The sequence below is a fragment of the Pezoporus wallicus genome, unplaced genomic scaffold, assembly GCF_028554395.1.
Source record: "Pezoporus wallicus isolate ANWC-B61680 ecotype Strahan unplaced genomic scaffold, APGP_CSIRO_Pwel_v1 contig_7985, whole genome shotgun sequence".
Lineage (NCBI taxonomy): Eukaryota > Metazoa > Chordata > Aves > Psittaciformes > Psittacidae > Pezoporus > Pezoporus wallicus.
In genome coordinates, this window is record NW_026636538.1 from 1,955,118 (window position 1) to 1,976,227 (window position 21,110).

The 21,110-nt window shown below is 40.8% G+C and overlaps 2 protein-coding genes across 8 annotated transcripts in view; one reads left to right on the top strand and one right to left on the bottom strand.

Annotated features, from left to right (window-relative positions):
* VPS13B (vacuolar protein sorting 13 homolog B) overlaps positions 1–9,402 on the top strand; it is a 442,303-nt gene extending 432,901 nt beyond the window's left edge. For all 7 annotated transcript variants that reach the window (XM_057400543.1, XM_057400540.1, XM_057400542.1 and 4 more), the window contains 3 exons: positions 377–479; positions 1,123–1,372; positions 7,337–9,402. In XM_057400543.1, coding sequence (XP_057256526.1) covers positions 377–479; positions 1,123–1,372; positions 7,337–7,582 — 599 coding nt within the window. In that variant the 3' untranslated portion in view covers positions 7,583–9,402. The remainder of the gene's footprint in view (positions 1–376; positions 480–1,122; positions 1,373–7,336) is intronic.
* A 2,354-nt stretch (positions 9,403–11,756) lies between these two features.
* LOC130594569 (cytochrome c oxidase subunit 6C) lies at positions 11,757–17,559 on the bottom strand. Its single transcript, XM_057400559.1, has 4 exons — positions 17,423–17,559; positions 16,451–16,578; positions 14,707–14,844; positions 11,757–11,879 (listed from the first exon to the last, which is right to left on the bottom strand). The coding sequence occupies exons 2-3, from the start codon at positions 16,562–16,564 to the stop codon at positions 14,725–14,727; spliced, it is 234 nt and encodes a 77-aa protein (XP_057256542.1). The 5' UTR covers positions 16,565–16,578; positions 17,423–17,559; the 3' UTR covers positions 11,757–11,879; positions 14,707–14,724.
* Positions 17,560–21,110: the final 3,551 nt, after the last annotated feature.

Below are 21,110 nucleotides of genomic sequence, written 5' to 3' on the forward strand. Positions count from 1 at the left end.
AAATTATTTTAATATTAAGCAAGAAAGTTAACAAAGGTCTTGAGTTTTCTGCATAAATGCTAAGTGATGTGTCCGATCCTACTCTGGAATGATGGCTCTCAGGAGCATTGTGTTTTTCTTGATTGCAAGTGTATGGCTGCTTTTTAGAACACACAGTGGAGTTTTTTTGTTTCTTGCTAATGCAAGATCACTGGGGTTAAGTGCACAACTCTTGCGTTGTAATATTTAATGAATTATCTCGACTACAGCTTCCAAAGATGTGACATCATTTTGGATCTGCACTATTTTATGAACTGCTCTAAACAGATGACATCACTGCAACACGTAACTGTTCTGTAGAAAACAACTACTAAAAACTTACGTTCTCTTACCACAGGTATTTTGCATGGAGCTGGACTTTCTCAGCTTCCCAAGCAGCGCTCTCATCCAGATGATCAACGTGTTGAGCAGGCTCCAAATAGCCACGTCAAATATGTCTGGTAAAATTATTTAGACACTTGCTCATTTTTACATCCACATTGTTTATTAATAGGTTCTGGCCCGTGGTCAAGTTAACAGGCTGCTTCTCTAGGAAAGGCTGAGTTATGGCAGTTTGTTTAGGAACATTAAACACAAAGGTAGTGCATAGAAACCCAATCTGCAAATGATGGGCTGCTGACCTGCTTCCAGCTTTAGAACTACAGAGCTGATCTTTATTTAATGGCATTCAGTGAGTTCTTACTTATTTATCATTGTGCTGAGCCCAAGAAAAATACTGCACCTCTCCAGAAACAGCTGTTAGTGAAGATAGCTTTATTTTCTGTGCTGAATTTGTAAGCCACTTCTCAGGGTAATTTTTCTATTAGGATGGGAAATAGGCTGACCTAGCACAGTTAGTAGGCCAATTTTGCAGCAAAAGATTAAAGAGTTTTGATAAGTAACAGTTTCACATTCATTCTCTAAATCTTAAGTCTTACATCTTTCAGTAATGGAGATTTGAAAAATATTCCCTGGCTTAAAGTTTGAGGTGATAGTTACAGGCTTAAGTGTTCAAAAGAAGTCCTGGAGGAGCCAATGCATAACACTGACTACTTTTTTGTTCTTCTTCTCTCCTCTGCCTCCACCCTCCCTTTGATAATGCAGGAAAATGCTGCAATCTCTGGGAAAGCCAGAGGTCCATATGGCCTTAGACGTCATGATTGTGAGTGGATCAGGCCAGCAGCATGAAGGCTGCTTGCTGCTCACCTCAGAGGTACTCTTTGTGGTCAGCATCAGTGAAGACACGCAGCAGCAGGCATTCCCCGTGACTGAAATAGATTGTCTGGAAGATGATCAGCAAAAAGATGTGCTGAAGGTGCAGCTGAAACAACAGCGAGTGCCTTCTGAATTGGAGGTAAAGACCTGAGTATGGTGGGTTTTTTGAAGATAAAGTTACACCAGTGATGAGGCTTTTAGCAATGGGCATACTCACCTTGGGTCAGGAGGCCAGAGGTCTCAGTGCCAAACCTGTAGCACTGCTGCTTGCATGCACCCCAAGGTTGACTTCAATCAACTTTGGATGAAAGGGACTTGGCTTCTTCCTTCTGTCCTCTTATTGATCATGACATTTCATATCTGTGACAGCAATAAAGTAGAGGAAGTCTGGGTTCTTGGTAAGCACCACCTCTTTTCTTAAGAGGTTCTCACAACTGTATGTGCATGAGCTGTTTATTGTTTGGCAAGTTACAGGCTGCCTGTGCCTACAGAGTCACAGTGAGAACAGTTCCTTTTATTTTTCTGTGACATCTAACAGCTCCTTTCAGCATGTTTCTTATCTTGCTTCTTCCAGTGCAGTGGTCTTGCTTGGCTGCTAGCTGTATTTACTTGCTTAGATCTTCCTTCTTCTGCAAATGCTAACTTTAAAACGGATCAGTTCTTTTGCTGAGTTTGGATGCACCAAGTTTGCCAGTAAGAGCAGAAATCCTTCATCTTCATATTGAAAGATCTCTAAGCCATTTGAATACTGAGGTTTTGGATGAATTATCTTCTTTTAATGGTAGAAGAATGTTATATTTTTACACTTTCGGGAAACAATGTTTATTGTGTTAAATTCTCAAGTGGAATCATATGAGAGATCATTTCAAAAATAAACACACATATCCCAGTTATTGTTTTTCTAAATCTATGTCAGGTAGTTCATAGACTGCTTAATTTCTCTGTTCCAAATACAAGAAAAGAACACCCGTGAAGTATGGGGTGTGCCAAAAAGTAGGGGACGTTTCAGCACCTTCAGTAAAATCCTAACTTCGCTGAAGTCACTGAAGAGCTTTGCCATCAATTCCAACACAACAAGGATTCATCTGTATCATGACCATGCTTAGATTTTTTCATGAAAGCCTTTTTTAGTGGTGAATTCTCTATTTACATGTATTGTCTTTCCACTAACCTCAGTCTCACAGAGTGCTGTTGAAGTTGCCTTCTCTCACCACAAAGCTACATGAGGCATTACTTAAATTTTAATGTAGGTGGGCGAAGCTCAGCTTTTTTTATCCCTGAGTGCTGAGTGGTTGCCGGAGGGACAAGTCAGACTGAATCCAGACTATCCTGCTCAGTCCAGAGCTACTGTCCTGGAGAGAAGAGGAATATAGTTTGTTCTCTCTAAGGCATTTGAGGCACTCAACCCATCATAACCCTAACTTTAGCACCAGCCCAGATCTTCTTTTATTAGTGTGATGACTCTTGTCTTTGCATCTGTTTGTGCAAGGGGTGAGGAGTAAGCTACTGCTCTGAGTTTAGGGCTGCTTGCCCAAAAGGGAGAGGGGAAGGTGAGGGACAGGGAGCCTAATTCTAGTCCCACCGCTGCTGCAGCAGGGAATGTACAGGACTTCTGGGCAAGTGGCTGCAGTACATGCACAGTGCAACCATACATGGCATGTGCAGAGCCCAGCATTCCCATATACACATGCTAGTACACACACTGAACGGGACCTGCTTGGGAGGCCCTGGACCAAATACATGTTTTTTTCTGAATTTCTGGGTAGAAATATGGGAGTCCTACTCCAGCAGTGTAGCAGTGCCGGGAGCTGTAAGCTTTGAGCCACCCAGCCTCAGCACACAATCTCTTTTGCTGACACAGGCTCTTGGGAGTGCAGTGAAAATGTATGATATGTCACAAGCAGTGAAGAGTGCCAATGTTCCAGTTGTGCAAAGTTAGTGGTGGCAAGACAGCAAAAGCTGAGTGAGGCTCTGCAAAACAGACCTGGAAAAATATTCCTTCAGAATGCAGATGCTGATGCTGAAATTTGTGTGAAAATTTAAAGAAAGAGATAAGCAAGGAGGAGCAGTTGAAAGTAAGGCAAACAATAAGGAAGTTTTAGGTTTTTTATGCTAAGGCAGCTAGACAGTAAGAGATTCCAAAAGCTTCATAAAGTTTTACTGATTACTTAAACTAATGTTCTTTTATATAAAGTTTATTACAGTGTTTTTTCTTTCTCAGTGGATTGGGAAATGTCATATTTAGTAGCTTCCTCTCTGTGGTGCTTGCGGTGTTGTGTACAGCATTGGTGCTGGCAGGAGCTTCTAAAAGCCCTTAGAACATGATTAGGAAAAGGAACCTTAGGAGCAGCAAGCTGTGACTTGCAGTGAGCAGCCTCAGAGCTGGAGAGCTACGCCTAAACAGACATGGTCCCAAACTATGAATGGTGGCCATCCTGTTGCGTTGAAGCTGTCCTCAGCTGAAGTGCAGGCACATCTGTACACAATTATATTAGTGAAGATGGCCAGAATTTTAAGCTGGAAAATTCCCAGTCAGGTCAACCAAAATATTATGGTAAGTTTAGCAAAATGGAGGTAATGTTACCAAATGTAAATTGTGTCTATTTTTCTGACTAATTTAGTCAAAGATTGAACCGTGTAGTTTCAATATTATAAAAATCCACCTTTTTGTCTTACTGCTCACAAAACTAATTGCCAAGTTTTGTTTCAGCTGTACCCAAACCAGTTTCTTCCCTTCCTTCTCCTCAGTTTCTTGGAACTATTAGGAAACAAAACATGAGTTATTCTACAGCTGTAATCACCAGAGATGTTATAGAGCATATTTTAACTTGTTCAGCAACAGGTTTGCCTGATGGCTTGTTCGCTTCCACAATATATAACTTAATCCATCTGGCTAAGAATAGTCTGGATGGAATCTTGAAAACTCTGGCACTGACAACATTGTTATTGAAAGGGAAGCATTAATTGTACTTGGATTATCTTCCAGAGTAATTGAGACACCGCTTGCTTCCAGACAGATATCAAACTCAAAAGGCCTGTTCTTCCAGCTGCTCTTGGTAGAGCTCAAAATGTCAAGATGACAAAAAAAATTAAGGCCCCTGAAATTTCAGATACTCCAGAATTTCTTTGTGATAATCTGCAAGAGGGTTTCCATGACAGTGCTACATGGTATCATGGCTGGAGATGAAAAACAGTCTCAGGAGTTTTTAAAGCAGTGAAAAAAAACCCTAAAGAACCAGAGTCAGTGTGCACAGAGCAGCCCACCAGTGGCACACACATCTGAATGCACCATGAAGGTGCTGTAGCTACTGTAGAGTTAGAATTGCTGAAGGTTTATTCTTTATAAGCTGTAACGGGAGGAATTTTGGAAAAATACTGGAGTTCTTAACCTGAAAGTATGGCCTTATAGCATGACAGCACGTGGTATCTTTAAGATTCCTCTTGCAGGTGCATTAAGCAGCTCTTGATTCACTTATGAGTCATTGAATGTTCTGGCTATTAATAGTGTTCAAAATAGTGGGCTAAGGCACTTAGTGACAACGTTTAGTCCCAGTTAGGAAAAAATGTAGAATAACAACAATTCCAAGTTTGTGGTGTTGTCTTGACAATATAAGGTAAACTGAAACTGTCTGGAGAAGCAGACGGTTGCAGTCAGCTGGGAGCAAGTAGGGTCCCAGTTACTTTGGAAAACCATCCAAGGGCAGTTAGTATTTCCTTCTGAATAATTATGCTGCATTTGTGGAATATAGCCTGGGGGTGAATGAAGAATGGGTTCACAAGTGCAGGTGTGTGGGATACCAGCACCCTTTCCATCTCCTTTAATAACTAACGTGGGTCTTTAGGTCGGGCTATAACCCAGCTTCCCAGGGCTTACCTGTCCTGAAGTAGAAATCAGAAAAAATGGTGGAGCCGCATACATGCAAGATTTACCCCATAACTTAAAATCTATTTACGTAGGTGGGACTTCAGCATGTTTCTCTCTTTTCAACTGGTAAAACAACTGCTGAGATGATACTTTTTCTGTGTCACCAGACTGAAGATGAAGGGGGCCTACAAGGATGCTGGGGGGACTCTTCATCAGTGATTGTAGTGATAGAAAAAGGGGTAATGGGTTAAAACTTAGGCAAGGGAAGTTCAGGTTGGGTATAAGGAAGAAGGTCTTTACTGTTAGGGTGGTGAGGCACTGGAACAGGTTGCCCAAAGAGGTTTTGAATGCTCCATCCCTGGCAGTGTTCAAGGCCAGGCTGGACAGTCTTGCACAACATGGTCTAGAGCGAGGCATCCCTGCCCATGGCAGGGGGTTAGAACTAGATGATCTTATGGTCCTTTCCAACCCTAACTGTTCTGTGATTCTATACGGCTCAGACACCATTCTCCACCGTTTTTCCCTCCCTTTAAGGTCATTCATGGAAACCACACTCTCCTCTGCCCATTTCATCATTTCCGCTCTTTCTAGGCATGGGCTCCAACTTGAGCTTCTGAGCTTGTTCATGAGCCTGCTTCCTTTAGCATTTTTGTGGTGATGATTGAAAACAGAAGTGTTTCTACTTGCTGAGCAGCAAATGTATCTCCAAAGGCACAGTAAAAAAAAACCAGAGGGGCCGGTTTTGATGTGGATGTGACATCTGTCACTGTCAATCAGTCATATTAATTCATTCTTCAAATAAGCAAGGGTTTGTTTAAAATGAGCCTTGCAGTCCAGAGATGTGACAAGATACTGATCATGGATGTTAAATTGAATCCAACGGCACTGTTTGAAAATGCCACCACATCTAGTGAGGCATGTGTAAAACTCCCTGAAAAAGTCAGAAGGTGATAGCGCAGTCTTTGAATCTTTACCATGACATCTGACAAAGACATTTTAAACCCTCCAAAAATGAAACTGGTCAGCAGTTGTCTCAGTGTCAGTGTGGAACCATCAAGCCCTAGGATAGCTTCTGCCTTTTTGCTCACGGTCGTATTTTGGAAGTAACTTCTAGTCTGGATGACTTTGCTAGTGAAACCTCTGTGGCATACATGGTGGTATTTCTGAAATACATTTGTTTGAAATTATGCAACTAGCTTGATGCCTGCCTGCATGCCTTCCATTCTGAAGCTGGTCATAGTCATCTCCAGTTTCTTCTTCAAAAAGGGCACAGCAGGTTGATCTTCCAAAGCCAGGTTTGCCTGTGGCTTTTCATCTAATACTTTATCGGGAGTATATATGGTAGAAGCCACCTTTCTGTTGACAGCATTTGTTTTCTTGTATTTTTTTCTGCTAGAGGTAGCTTATTTGCATCCCTCTTGCTAGAACCTTGAACCTCTATGTATTTCAGCCTTCAAGCAGGGAAGAAACCCTACCAGTTCACGGTGGTGGAAAAGGCAGTTTGCACAGACACCTTGATTTCTTCTCCAGAAATGACACCCCCAAGCCATCTTTAGTAAAACCCTTTTGTTTAAATCAAAAAAAAAAAAAAAAGGTTTTTTGGGTCCTCTGACCCAGGACGGCTTTTTTGGTTACCAGAAACAGATGGATATATCCCATCATAGAACGTTCATCTGGAAAGTAGCTTCTAGGCTTTATTTTAAATCAAGTTAAAGATTTACTTAAACTTAAGTGCCCAGATATATCTATGGGCTGTCTTCAATTGGACTTTGTGAGAAAATGTTTTTGCTAATTAGAATTGCTGTCATCTGCTAAGCACTACTGAGAGCTACCGACATCTTTCTAAAAAGGGTTCAGATGCTTTTCCTGTCTGAAGTTAGAGTTGATCTGTTGCAAAGATCTACTTTTGACCAAGGTGTCCATCCCTGAAATTGTTCAAAAGATGATTGATAGTGCTTAAATTTTCTACGGCACAGTTAGAGCTTCTCAAAAGTGTCCAAAATAGTAAAGGAGAGGATGACTAATCCACCAAGCACTAAACTATGGGGAGAACACTTGATTAAAACATCCATTATAAGAAAGACCATTAGACCATTATAAGAAAGATCCCAGGGACGAAGATTTTTAACTACAGAAAGTAATGTGGAAGTTAACTGCCCTTACTACCAAGTTCAGCTACTGTCAATTAGTAACTATATTATCTATATATTGCTATTTAATATTACATTTGCATTTCAGGCAGATGGAGCTAGAGAGAGACTATCAGAACAACAATACAACCGCCTTGTGGAGTACATCACAAAGACATCGTATCACCTCGCTCCCAGCACCTCAACACTGCCAGCGTTGCAGACCGTGGCTATTGAACACCTTCCAACTACAATGAAAACATACCAATATGTAGTTGATCCAAATTTTGCCCAAGTATTCATTAGCAAATTCACCATGGTGAAAAATAAAGCCTTGAGAAAAGGATTTAATTAATAACAATTGTGGTGAGTATAGTCATGTCTTCCTGTTTTGAAAATAGTGCTTTCTCTGCAGTAACCTACATCAAGCAGAGTTGCATACAATTTTTGAGGAGGTAGGAGATGATAACAAAGCCCAATAGCTTTTTCTAATCTTGACAACATTCCTGCTCCTTAGCCAAAATACTAGTGCTGGAAGGCAAGTGTTATAGCAGATGATTAAAGGGAAAAGAAACAAACAGCCTTGGACTGTAGCTCTATCAAAATCCTTTTTCCTTTCAATAGCCAAAAAACAGAGAACAAGGAAAAATAGTGTGCATACAGACAGTTTTGCCACACATACACAATGTGTATCAGTACCCTTTATATCGTATTTTAGGGTCTGCCAGTTTCTGTTATAAACAAGCTTTATAACTGGGCTGTAAAAACTTGCTCAAGGCCGAGTCTTTTTCCCCCACACACGCACCCCTACCAACATGTATGTCCCGAGGTAAAACATTTTCCCCCACTAAATCTGAAAACCCCAGTGTGGCTGGTATAAGTAAGTTACTAGTGACAGCTGGGTTGTAGCACCAGTTTAACCTTACAATGGCTTCTTTTATTTGACTGAAGTTTTGCAGGACATTAGTCCTTAATGTAAACTAGTGCCTTTGTGTGGTTTGGAGAGCAAAACATGAACTACAACACGAATTTCTTTTTAAAACTCTCTGGATACAGAAGCTTTATTTTATCCACTGTCAAATGTTCAGAAGGACTTTCAACGTATATATGACATCGTGCATTGTCTGGTCATTAGCTCTAAGCCGGTAACATGCAGTTCAAAAATTTAAGAAACAGAGTTTAGTCTCCTTAAAAATCTACCAAAAACCCACAAGTACAATGTAACATAGATGTGCAGGTGGTAAATATAGCCTTGCTGGGTCTTGCTTACTTCTGATCAGCTACTACTACACTTGAGCCCGGATTCATTTTGTTATCATCTTCGAACAGATAAAACCAGAGATATTTAGAAACATGACCTTTCAAATGTGTGCTAAGCAAAGTGAGATTTCTTTTTCAAGTTGAGTGAGTAAAAACTATGGACCCACAGGCACCAGTTACATTAACAGTTCATGATGCCATCACAATACACTTACAAATATATGTTAAACACATCAAGATGAAAGAGCTTTCTAAGTAAGTGTCTTATTTTTCAGATTGTTTTACAGTTTGTGAGAAAAAAAAAAAGACTCTTTCTGGGCAGAGTTTGATTACTTTATAAACCAAATATGATTATGGCAGTTTTAAAACCCAAAAGCTTACTTAGTGTTCAACTATGTGTCTTACTTTTCCCCTCTTTTCTATGTACTTATGGACATGAATTTTGTATGGGGATTCCTGAACATGGCCAGAATTGGAGACAAGAACTGGAATAAAAGCTGATCATCATTTGAAGCAGATGCATATGCTTTATAGTTAATAACTTCTATGCATACTTGATACGACCAAATGCACAGTGAATTAGTAACTGCAATGTTTTTCTCATGAGTTCTGTTTTGTTAAAGGGTATTTGTAAAAGCCATGTCTCTCGTGTACCAAAAATACAGAAGCCTGGGATCTGCATCGCCCTTTTCTGACTGTGAAATAAGCCCATCCATTATCAACATTTCATACAGTGATTTAATAACTTATTCATTGTTGAAATAATGCTGTTTAAAAAAATGTATGTATATACGCACACATGCTTAATTCCTAAATATTTTATGGAAATAGTTTAATACTTCTAATTTTGCATATTGGTGGACAAATTGTAATATAATGAGATTGTTTAGAGATAATAAAGCTATTCCTATAATACTGGGTTTGTGAGCTATTTGGTAATTTGGTTACAGGGAATGAACAGGTCATTGTGTAGAACAGGACAGACACGCAAGCTTCATGTAAGACCCCATCAGATTCATGTCCTAAAAAATGCAATAGATCACGACAATACATGGTAAGTAAAAACTGATGATTAGCTTGCTGAAAAAAAGAGTGCTGAAAAGTTTTCTGCTTTTGTGACTGAATCAAAACAGCAGTGTAGTTACTGTGTGAATTAGTCTAATCCGTTCATTATTTATGTAGTACACAGACCAGCCAAGAAAATGCACACACACCTGTTAAAAAAAAGAGGGAAAGCAGCAGTTTAATTTCTAAAAGTTGGTAGAGTGCAGACTGAAGCCATCGTTTAAGATACATTTGTGTTATTCTGAATTATATTCTCCTGGAATAAACACTTGCTTAAATTACACTCCATGAATCACACTCAGTGAATCAAGCTGGCATCTTTACTGTGTTAGGCAGGTTTCTTCTCCCCCTTCCGACCACATGGATGGAAACGTGTGGAGATGGCATATAAATAAGACTCTCCTACATGTGGGCTGTGTGAACTACGAAAACAAAGTTGTCCAAAGAGCAGCTGCCTCTACTTGGCAGCTAAAGCACTCCAGTGTGTACTCTTAAAACATGCCTGCTCTCATAATGCTCTTTAGACCTGGAAAGCTCACAACTTCAAATGTCTTTTTAGTTTTTACCTTTGCCGCTGAAAGGAAGCACTTGCTTTATACCCATCCATACACACAGAAAGCAACAGTTCTACCATGCAGCCTCTCAAAGCACAGACATAACAGCTGAAGCTCACCTGTCCTTGTCATGGTTGAACAGATTTAGCTAGAAACAGCTCTGCTGTAGGGTCAAAAAGAAACCGTCAGTCACAAAGCTCTCATTTCTTTAAATCAGCACATGCTGGTAACTGAAGGAACACAGACTACAACAATAACAGCTGTTGGCTATAACAGTTTAGAAGAAACTTGGGCTTTAAAAGTAAATTAATTCACAGCAGTGGGAAAGAGTAGAGGGTAGAGCTGCAAGGGAAGGCAGGTCTGCTAGCCAGCACACCTGGCAGTAGCAAGTTCTTTGCCTCGGAAGCTGTCAGTATGACTGAAGACCCCTGTCTACTTAAACCTGCAGACAAGCCTGAGAAAACGCTAGTCAGTACTCAATGGCACGGAATGTTTATATTGTACATTGGGAAGATAAATGGGTATCATTTGCTATTGTTAAGCTCTGGTTTACATTTATAGGAGCAGGGGTATTTTGATTACAAGATGGTTTCCCCCTGCACCACTAATGTCAAATTCTTTCTTTGCTTAAAGGAAGCACTGCCTGTATGGAGAGTTTAAAAATTCCACATTGCTCTGTAATAGTGCTCTCGATCAAATACATTACCTACGTGCTTTCATTAGTACAAATGTTGCTCACTGATACCTATTAAGTGTTAAGTAGTTAATGATCCATTTAAAATAATAAGAGTTACTCCAAACAGGATTTGAACTGAAGACCTTCAAATACAACACAGATGGCCTAATTTGTCATGCTGCTCCGTACAAAGCCTTCCCTCCCTTCACACCGTCAGCTCCAACTCCTCTCTCAGAACTCACACTCAGCAATCAAGAGCCACAGTCCCAGTACCATTCATCATCAACCTCAGCAACAGACAATGCACAAAGCATGTTTCCACGTGACAGGTATCGTGGAAGAACACAGATCATCAGGTCATGTACTACACAGAGCGTAGCAGAGATCAAAACTACACTTGAAATAATACATGTCTAGAAGCAGCATGCAAAGATATTCATTACTGTAATACCCTAAAATATTTATTTTATCTTTCCCCTTCCCTATACATCAAATACCTGCAGTTTAAAGTCATTTTTCCATTAGAGTAGCATACCATGTGTAAGAGTGGGCATTTGCACAGTTTTTAGGTCTTGATATAACAGTTGGCTTCTGCAACAATGGCAACACAGTGATGACAACAGAAACAGATAGGAAGGTTGGCCAGCGTACTTCCAGAATTCCTCTCCAAAGACTTTCATGTCAAGGCCAGTTCAACCCTGTGGAGCCAGAGGCCAGACCCTTCCAGAAATCCAGCCTCTCCCTATAACAACTATCCTCTTGCACATTCCCATCAGCACCTAGGACAACCTAGCTGTAACTGCTTAAGATGATACACTTTGTTATCAAAAATGGAATTTGGCCAAACCAGAAGCAAACAGTTCCTGGGGAAAAGAAAACGAGACTTGGTCACCTTGAGTAATTTATGAAGACTTTCCATCACTCCTCCCAGCATCTGAGCAGTTAAGCGTTTCAACATTAATGAAGACAACTAATGCCACTGTGATGTATTTTATTTGAGTTACATTAAAGTTTGCCATGCACTGAAGTGCATTACACTTTACAATTCAGTGAACAAATAAGGTTCGGTCACCACATCTCCTTAGGCTGACGGGTATCTGCAAGATAAAAAAAATACTAAGTTAAGTTAGACAAACTTCATGCTCTAAGTAAACATTATTAGCATGTATGAATGCAAAGCAAGAGAGAAATGTTTATGTGGTGGTTTCGTCTAAAGGAATTCCCCCTGTTATTTCCTTATGGGTTAAGATTCACACACCCTTCATGTGGCAAACAGAAGTGAAACATGGAACAAATCAAGAGCTGGAACAATACTGCACAGCATGTCAGATCCACTATACATGCTGCACCGATAACTGAATCAATCTTGCTAAGGGCCTGAAAGAGAAAGGAATGTAGCTTTCAGATAGAAGCCAGAAAGGAAACAAGTGGTGTAGGCAACCTACCAAGAAAGGAAGAAAACCAAATTCAAATTGCTTCTCCACATTACTGAGCACAACCCAAGACCAGCTGTGCGCCATGACAAGTCATGCAAGTGGGGGTTAGCACCAAACTCTTAGCTTGCCCCTTTCTTCTGTTACTGAGCACACTTTAGAGGTAGGATACTCCTCAAATTTACACTTGTACTCACTATCAATATCCCCACACAAAGTCCATGCCAATTCACCCATAGGTACCAAGTTACCTGCATGCCCAGCAGGAACAAACTCCATGCAGCATGCCAAGCTAATACCTTAGCTAAGGAACTCCCCTCCCTTTCCTCAGTTTTGGGGCTAAGTGCTAATTCCAGAGTCAGTATTCAATGAGGTTAAACCACTGTATTTACTGCCACATACAGAATATGTTCCAGTAAAATGGGAGATGTAGCGCATGCATGACCACTATACCCTTGGGTAAGTACAGCAAAAAAGCATCAAATTCAACCTCCATCCAATCTCCATAGCCAAGATTTAAACTACTAAGGCAAATGAAAATGTCCTCCATTTGTTCTGTGTACTTGTCATTTTCAGTGTCTTTCCAGAACATCTGAAACACTGGCATTGCTTTTCCCTACTCAAGCATTCATGTGCATACATTAAAAAAGAACCCAAAAACTCTTTCCACTGTAAAGAAGTGAAAAGTATCAGTTATGATACAAACAGGCTAAGGAATAAGAACCATGAGCAATACTAACAAAATCCCATCTAAAGCCTTGACTTTCACATTTTCTTTTGAGCTGGTGTAATTACAGAATGGAAGAAATGTTTAGGAAACATTTAATTTTAACAGGTGCTCACAACGTGCAATTTTTTTTAAGCTGCAAACATCAGCTAATAGAGAGCAAAGCTCTATTTGCACTGAAAAAAAGTCTTGTTCATGATTCCAATTAAATATTCAACATGCATCCTTGTTGACAGTGTTTGTTTCATATGATTTTACCACCAGATGGCCTTTCAGAACACTGATGAAGGCCACCTGACTAAAGAATGCAATTCCAGTGTCTAAGAAAGTTTAGAAGTGCCAATATATTAAGCAATGGGACCAAACCAGAGGCAGAATTAACAAAAATAAAACCAGGTAAATGTAGCATTTCGTTATTTATCTTTGTTGCAGTCACAGCTAAAGGACAGAAGTTTCCCTCTCACAAAAAAAAACAAAATCCCAAACCAAAGGGACTGTCACAGAGGTTTTTTCTTTTTTTAACTTTTAAACTTTTCAGAAGACCTCTGCTTTTTTTAATGTAATGGTGTTACTCAGAAATCAGATAATTCTAGCTTGTCACACAACAGAATTTAATATTAATAGTGTTGAGTACAAATCCTTTATTCAATCTTGTTGCTTTATGCAAACAGACTGAGAAGATCCAGCTGGCCGGCATAATTAGAGCCACAGATTATCACGTAATGATCATAATATGAAAACATTCCAAAAGAATGAAAAAGCTATCATCCTAGATTAGTTAGAAGTAATTTTAAGAGAAGCAGAGAACTCAATGTAAGAAATTTGGATCAAGAAAGGGGGAGGAATTCTTTATTGAGTTGTCACACCATGAGCTCGTGCAGTTTAGTGAGTATGGTCATTAATAACTAAGACAAGGTTGAAATCAGGACTTTTTTCCTGGTGTTATGAAGACTAAGCGAGGACAAAGTCTGATAGTCTTCAAACAAAAGGCAGCATTAAGTGCTAGGAAAACAGTATCATGAACACAGCTCTATTCAACCTTAATTCATAGAATCATAGAATAGTTAGGGTTGGAAAGGACCTTAAGATCATCTAGTTCCAACCCCCCAGTCATGGGCAGGGACACCTCACACTAAACCATCTCACCCAGGATGGCAAAAATCTGAATATTAGCACACAGAGCTGTGAGCCACTGCAATTTTTATATATGTGTGTGTGTGTATATATTTAAATATATTTCCTCTCAGGACTAGTTATCTTTCCCCATCACCAACTTCAAAAGACAAAAGGATGTGTGGAACCTGCCTTTCTCCCTTACATTCAGATGCATGCTATGAGAGACAGCCTCTCTATCTCATCTCACTGTGCTACCCCAATTACCCAAGTAGTACACATAGATAGCCTAAAGCTAAGCAGTTCAAGGTGTCACAGCAGCAGCATAACAGTGGTATCAGGCAAGTCTCTTCTCCATGGCTGCGTGAGGAGTGAAAGGCCTGGCATCACTCTTTGCAAGTCTCCTGTATCACGGAAGTTAAACAAATTATCCACAAGGTATCAAGAGCTTTGTATTCTGCCCTTATTCCCTCTCCCCAGCTCCCATATTTCTTCGTATTTTTATTACCCAGAGGTATCTCAAATGCAATTTATATCCTATTTCTTTAGGAGCATCCTTCTATTTGATCAAAAGGAAAGAACCTCCAAATGAAAGCAAGATGTTTCACTGAACCTAATTTATTCTTGTTCTACTGCAGAGTAGCTTACTACCTGTAAATCAGGATGCCATCATTTGGGTGGTGCAGACTCAAACACACCGGCTTTTCTCATGGCTTCAAAGTCCTTCATGGGATCATAGTTTTTGTAGAACTCTGCATAAGCTCGTTTTCTGGGCTCAGCAACTCCAAACTGGAAAGTGACACACAGAAAATCAGACCTTGCCAAGGTTTACAACCAGGACTTTTCTTCTATTGGCACTATGATTTGTATCATTGGTCTTAAAAGCCTTTCTCTCAAATAAGTAAAATATTATTTTATTTCTGTTCAAATCCACAGTTCAGTCTACCTGACCACTGGTCAAGAAAACAATTATGTGAAGTAAAACCTTAAAAAGAAAGTCTGTTACAAGATAGCACGTTATACTTTTAAGATCCAGAAACACTCCACCTATATTGACATTTAAGTGTCCAATAACCTCCTTGTTAATATTTTTGTATGTAAAACACGCCATTATGGCAAGTTTTATGCCTGTGGGCAGCTGCAGAACTCTAACTCCAGATAAAAAGGTGTCCTGAACAATTACATTTGAGCTACACTGTAGATCAGCTACAGAAGTTGGTAAAGTTTTACAATACCTCCAAGCCACTCATACAGCTCACCAACAGAAACAGTCCTGACTCGTTGGATACTCATTCACACAAAGCACACAGATATGCTTCAAAAGCCCCCAGACGTGAAGGAAAGTCCAAGGCGGGTTTGTCCAAAAGTATCTTAACATGTAATAAAGTAAATCACGACTGAGATCCATGTTACTCAATTCTAAATATGGTCTGCTGCCTTACTACTGTATTAATGTGGGAGTGCCAAAGAAAGTACAAAACCTTTTATGTTTTATTAACTATTAATAAAAAAAATATCGTAAGTCTGACAAAAACCAAGCTTGCCTACCTCTTAACAGAGGTCTTACGTACATGCTGAACTTAAACTGTGCAAACTCATTTCTGAGATGTTTGCTGATCTCTGAGAAGTGTACATAGATTGGGATATTTTTGTGACGAACAACCTGAAATCAGCTTAATTTCTAGTCACTTTTATCAACAGCTTCCTGAGTACTCAAATGCTGCAAATCACATTTGCATGAGTTCAACAAGCAAACCATGATCTACTTCTTCCACAGTAACTCTGTGTTGCTTGCTGTGTGTATGAGATCCAAGAATCATTTGTTAAAGGCACACAAGAACAAATACAACTCATATCTTTACCAAAGTCTCTTAAGGACCATGAAAAGCGATCTATAAGTGGGTGGGGTGTTTTTGGAAATGTAATGTTCCATTTCCACGATTCTTCAAAAGAAAGGATAAAATGACCACATCAGCCTTCCCCACACTGACATCAAGGATGGGTTTTCCAAACTGCTTTTGAGCAAGTTTTCTGAAGTCAGCCTAGAAATAAGAATCTGACAACACTCTTAGATACTGTCTTAGATACTGTGACAGAGACACAGACTATCTAGAGTTAATGTACATGATTAAGAGTAGTCTAGGACAAGGAGACTCAAGGTTAAGTTGTCATGAATTGCGTGATCTTGATCACACAGCTTAAAGCATCAGGTTAGTCATATGATTTCTTCAAATGAAGATTAGAAGATTTATTTATGTTCTGGAAACATGCTTACAAAAATATATTACTAAAGTTTTCTGATGAACAGCTCAACCAAATCTCAACAAAGAAATATTATGAATTCTTAAAGCACTCTAATGAGCCCCGTTTATAACTGAATGACTGCAGAGCTCACCTTGTATAAAGCCGCACATCCCAAAGATACAAAAAATGCCCCAAATAGGTGAAGCTTCATCCGCCTGGCCAGAAGGCGCCGCATCTGTGGCTTAGGTAACAGTGCAGACGACATGGTGATTGTATTTCCTAAAAGGAAAAAAGGAAAAAAGAAAAGGAATTATGGGACAATACGCTCTACTTAAATAATTTTCTGCAGCTCTACTCTAGAAAGATCGTGCTTTTTGTATGGTGCAACAATTACGCTCACAGTACAAGCAACAGCGCTCCTATCAGACTTTTAATGAGAGTGTTTAAGGGATGACATTCAAGGGCAATGTATTTATGACATGAATCTATATAAGTTTTTTTACAGCCAGATCAAGACAGGCTTTCACTGTTCATACTGAATTCTTCTCTTCCTGCAAGATCTGTCATTTCAGGCTTGCTGTCCTGGTGTTTACATCAGATGACATTCATAACGTTGATCACATTTTATTCATTTCTAAGGAAAAGCACATGCCTCTTGAACTCCCGAGCGCGTGTAGTGGTCTGGGGTTTCTTTTAAGTAACTGCAACCCTTATTGCATTAAAGGATATCCTCCTATCCGGTAGGATTTTACTAAAACCCCACATGGTCTAAAGCAAGGTTCAGTCAGTTGCGGCTGCCCGCAAGGTGCTGCCCCCTGCGCTGACAGGCCCCCGGAGCGGTAGCGAAGCCCGAGAGAAGACCAAGCTGTCCCCAAAGCCCTTGGTGCTGCCCACCCTCCTCTCCCACTTCACAGTAACCATCCCCGCGAGGCCCCCCTCCCGCCGTTACCGCAGGAAGAGGCCGCAGGGCCTGTCCCCGCAACCTCAGGGACGCGCAAAGGTCACGGGCTGCGGGGCGGGCGGCAGACGTGGGGAGGGCGGCGGCGGCGGGCGCTGGGCTGTGGTGGGGCACTAGGGGCAGGGGACCCGCGGCACGAGGAGGGAGCAGCGAGCACGACCTCACCTCAGCGCTGGCGCACCAACGTCCTTCCGCACCGCCGGCAGGGCACCCTCTGCGGCCCCGCTGTCCCGCATGCGCGCGGGGCGGCGACGGCGTACGGCGAGCGGCTGGGCCCAAACCCGGCAGTGCGCGATCTGCCGGGCCTGGGAGGGGGCGGTGCGGCCCGCGCGGAAGCGGTGTCAGCTGCGAGCCGTCGCCGGGGGCATGGTTGTGCCCACCGAGGGCTGTGCGCGGGCTGCGCGCCGCTGTGGTGCAGAGCAGAGGGAGCGGCATGGAGCAGTCTTGGTGAAGCGTGCTGAGCCAAGACGGGTGGCAGGCCTCACGCCCACCAAGAGCCCTCATGGTGCCACTGCCCCAACCATTCCCCACACAAATCGGTGCCTTCTGCCCTTCCAGGAGACATCAGTCGCTTTTCCAGATCTCCAGCGTGGCTATCAAACCCAAACGGCGGGAATACCAGAGTGCATGAAATAATAATCATTTATAGAGTTTGCTAAGAAGGGTTGGCCAAGCCTAGAAACAAATTAAGCAATTGATAATCCTTTCTAGCTATCCTTTGGCCAATTTTTGTACCTTTCTCGGAAATGAGGCACATGTGTGCTTTGCCCATGGATTCCACCTGATCACCGCCTGCATGTGGTATTGTCGTTTTTATTCCTGGGGAGTCTCGGGGGGATTTACACTAAATGCTGTGAATTCCTGCCTTGAAGAAACTGAAGCCCCTCCTGCGCAGCGAGATACTCATTAAAGCCTTGCGCTCCCTTGCCAAAGCCAGCAGATCCTGACATCAAATGACAGGGGAGATGGCCCTTTAAACTGAAGTTTCTTTTCCGTTGATGGGATTGAAGAAGAGGAGAGTGTCAGTAGAAAAGTGCAGAGAGAAATCGTACAGCCGTGGCTACAAGCTGGGAGTGTTCTTTGCTACAGCAGTCTGAATAGATGCAATTTGGACAGTGTTCCTCAAAATGAAGAGAAGTTTGTTACAATAGTTGAGACCAAAATAAAGAATGTCTGCCCAAGAATCCTTCCCATGTGGATTAACACAAAAAGACAAATGTTAATGACGTCCTGCAGAAGGAATGGCAAGATAGATCTGTAACTTGATTGTGGGGGGTCTAAGGAAAATATCTGGGTCCACAAGCATACTGCTGTTCTTGAGGAGAGCTTGTGCAGTCATTCAGAGAGACCAGGAAAGAAATGGCAGGGAGAGTTGTCTAGGGCATCTTAAAATCTGCACTCAACTTGCCCTCGTTTTTCACAATGTCAGAAAAAGAGGATGTGAAATCAATTGGAATAAAAGCATAGCAGGTTTTGTGGTTACTATTGTTATAAATTATTGATGAGGAATTTTACCATAAATGCCAGTCTTGGTGAGAGAGAGTATTTTGGTGGATGGACCTAGGTCTGCAAATAAAAAAATCTTTTGATTGCTGTTTTCAGTAGCTTACTTCATGACTGGCCAGGTCATTGAATTCTTTTCTATGTATGTGAAAACTGGTCACATACAAAGAAAATATGTGCCTGAGACAGTGCTAGCTAGTCATCTTTGTGTTATAGTTAAGATGCTAAACGAAGTGCTAGTTGTTATTATTCTTTGATGTCATTGGTGTGGAATATACAGCCAACTCCTTATTGTTCCGTATAAAGGGCAGTTCAGGATGGTGCGATCAAGGGATAAAAAAAGGATGGAGAGTACATTGGAAGAAAGAGCCATGAAAGGAAGGAAAGGATAATCAGCTCCATTAAGTCAGTGCACAGAGTTGCTCCTATCACTCCAGTTTCTGAAGGAATTATAAATCTGAATGTGGTTTTGGACCTGAGCAGACCTTATGCATCCAAACGCATCAAAACAAATAAACACCAAGGCATACAATACAGCAACAGCAGTTATTTCCTTCCCAGTCCATCCAGTCCCTGGGGTTTCTGGCACCTGCTCCAGTTGTGTTTTGGACATAAATATTAGGACTGTTTGCTCAAAAGGTGCCACAGTTACCAGACTAGAATGCGCAGTCCTCTTTTCATCTCGAAAATACTGTAGCACCAGCAACAGTTAATACTTCTTCATGGTATCCTTGAAAGGGATCGTCTTTTGAGGAGTGCAGGAAGTCATCAATGCTAAATCGTTTCTTGCTTGTGCTTCACTGAAATTTAAAATAAAATTTACCTCTGACTTTAGTGAGAGAAAATTCAGGCAGTGGATCCCTGTTTTTTCCACAAAGAGTGCCAGCTGTGATACTTAGGACTGTACTTTCTGTGGTGTGGACAGGAGCCAACTAGGAACAGGACTGTGACAATCAAGTGATTTTGCATATGCCACAAAAAGTCTTTAGATAATCATAATCTGGATCAAATTAGAACCAATCTACTGGAAAAAGATCACATAGGACATCAGCAATCCCCTGAGCCAGATGCATTCCTAAATAGTTTATTATAAAATCTACCTCTCTATCACAGAAGAAAAAGAAAAATCAAACAATGCTATGTGCCACATACGAAAGCACATACATTTGTGCTCCTTCTCCCAGTTCTGTGACAAAAATTAACTAATCAAACACTCTTTTGCCATGGTTTTGTCGACATCAATCGGTGCTGTGGAACAAAGAAAGATATTGTGGCACAATAAGTTATTTAGCAGAATTGGAATGACAGCTGTACAAAAAAAAAAAATGAGGGAGAATCAATGATTCCTAAGTGGAAAAAGTCAAAATTAGTAGGGGAAGAAAAATATTTTTATACTTCCAAAAGCTCATTATAAACAAAGGAGGGGAAAAAAAAATTAAGGAAAAAAGCAAGAGTTCAGATCAGAATAAATGAAGCAGACAGGGATTTCACAAGCCTTTGCTGATTTTATGCATGCTTCTGAAATAGAAAAATCTCAAAAAAAAAAAAACCAAACTAATTTTTTAAGTTTGTTCAACTTATAAAGAGACAGATTTCTGTAATTTTATACACCTCAAATAGTGATATAATTATGTGAATAATCGTGTGTTTGGTACCATCAGGAATTATATTGTTAAGGAGAGACAACTATTTCTCAAGTTCCCAACTTGCAGTCAAGACATGGCTAATGTGTGTATTCAGGCCCAAGAGCTAGAAACACACCAGGTTCCACAGCTGAGACATTTTCATGTGACACCCGCTTCCTTTTCTGGAGTATGGTTTGTATTGTTCTCACTCTGAAGTCCTCCACGTTCAGAGGCCTTCTCTGAAACAAATTTACACTGATTGTTTTAGCAATGGGAAAACCTTGTTTAGATAAATTGGATTTTTAAACAAGCTGTGAATGGTCGATCCCTGGGAGTGTTCAAGGCCAATTGGAGCCTTGGGTGAGATGGTTTAGTGTGAAGTGTCCCTGCCCATGGCAGCGGAGTTGAAGCTAAGTGATCTTAAGGTCCTTTCCAACCCTAACTATTCTATGATTAGTCTGTCTTTTGTGGTTTAAAATGTTATGTAGCCTGTATGCATTGGAAATAAACTCATCAAAGGCAACCACTATACCAATCTGTATTTGCGCAGAGGTACCTTATCCAATAAAGTTTTTCATTACTTATCCTGTTTTTACCAGGAATCTTTGGAGTTAAACCACCAATACAGACAAATACTCCAGTCAACCCGTAGACTTGTTACATGTAATTCAGTCCCTCCACTCCCAGCTCAGCAACTGACCGCCCATCAGATGTAGTCTACAAGC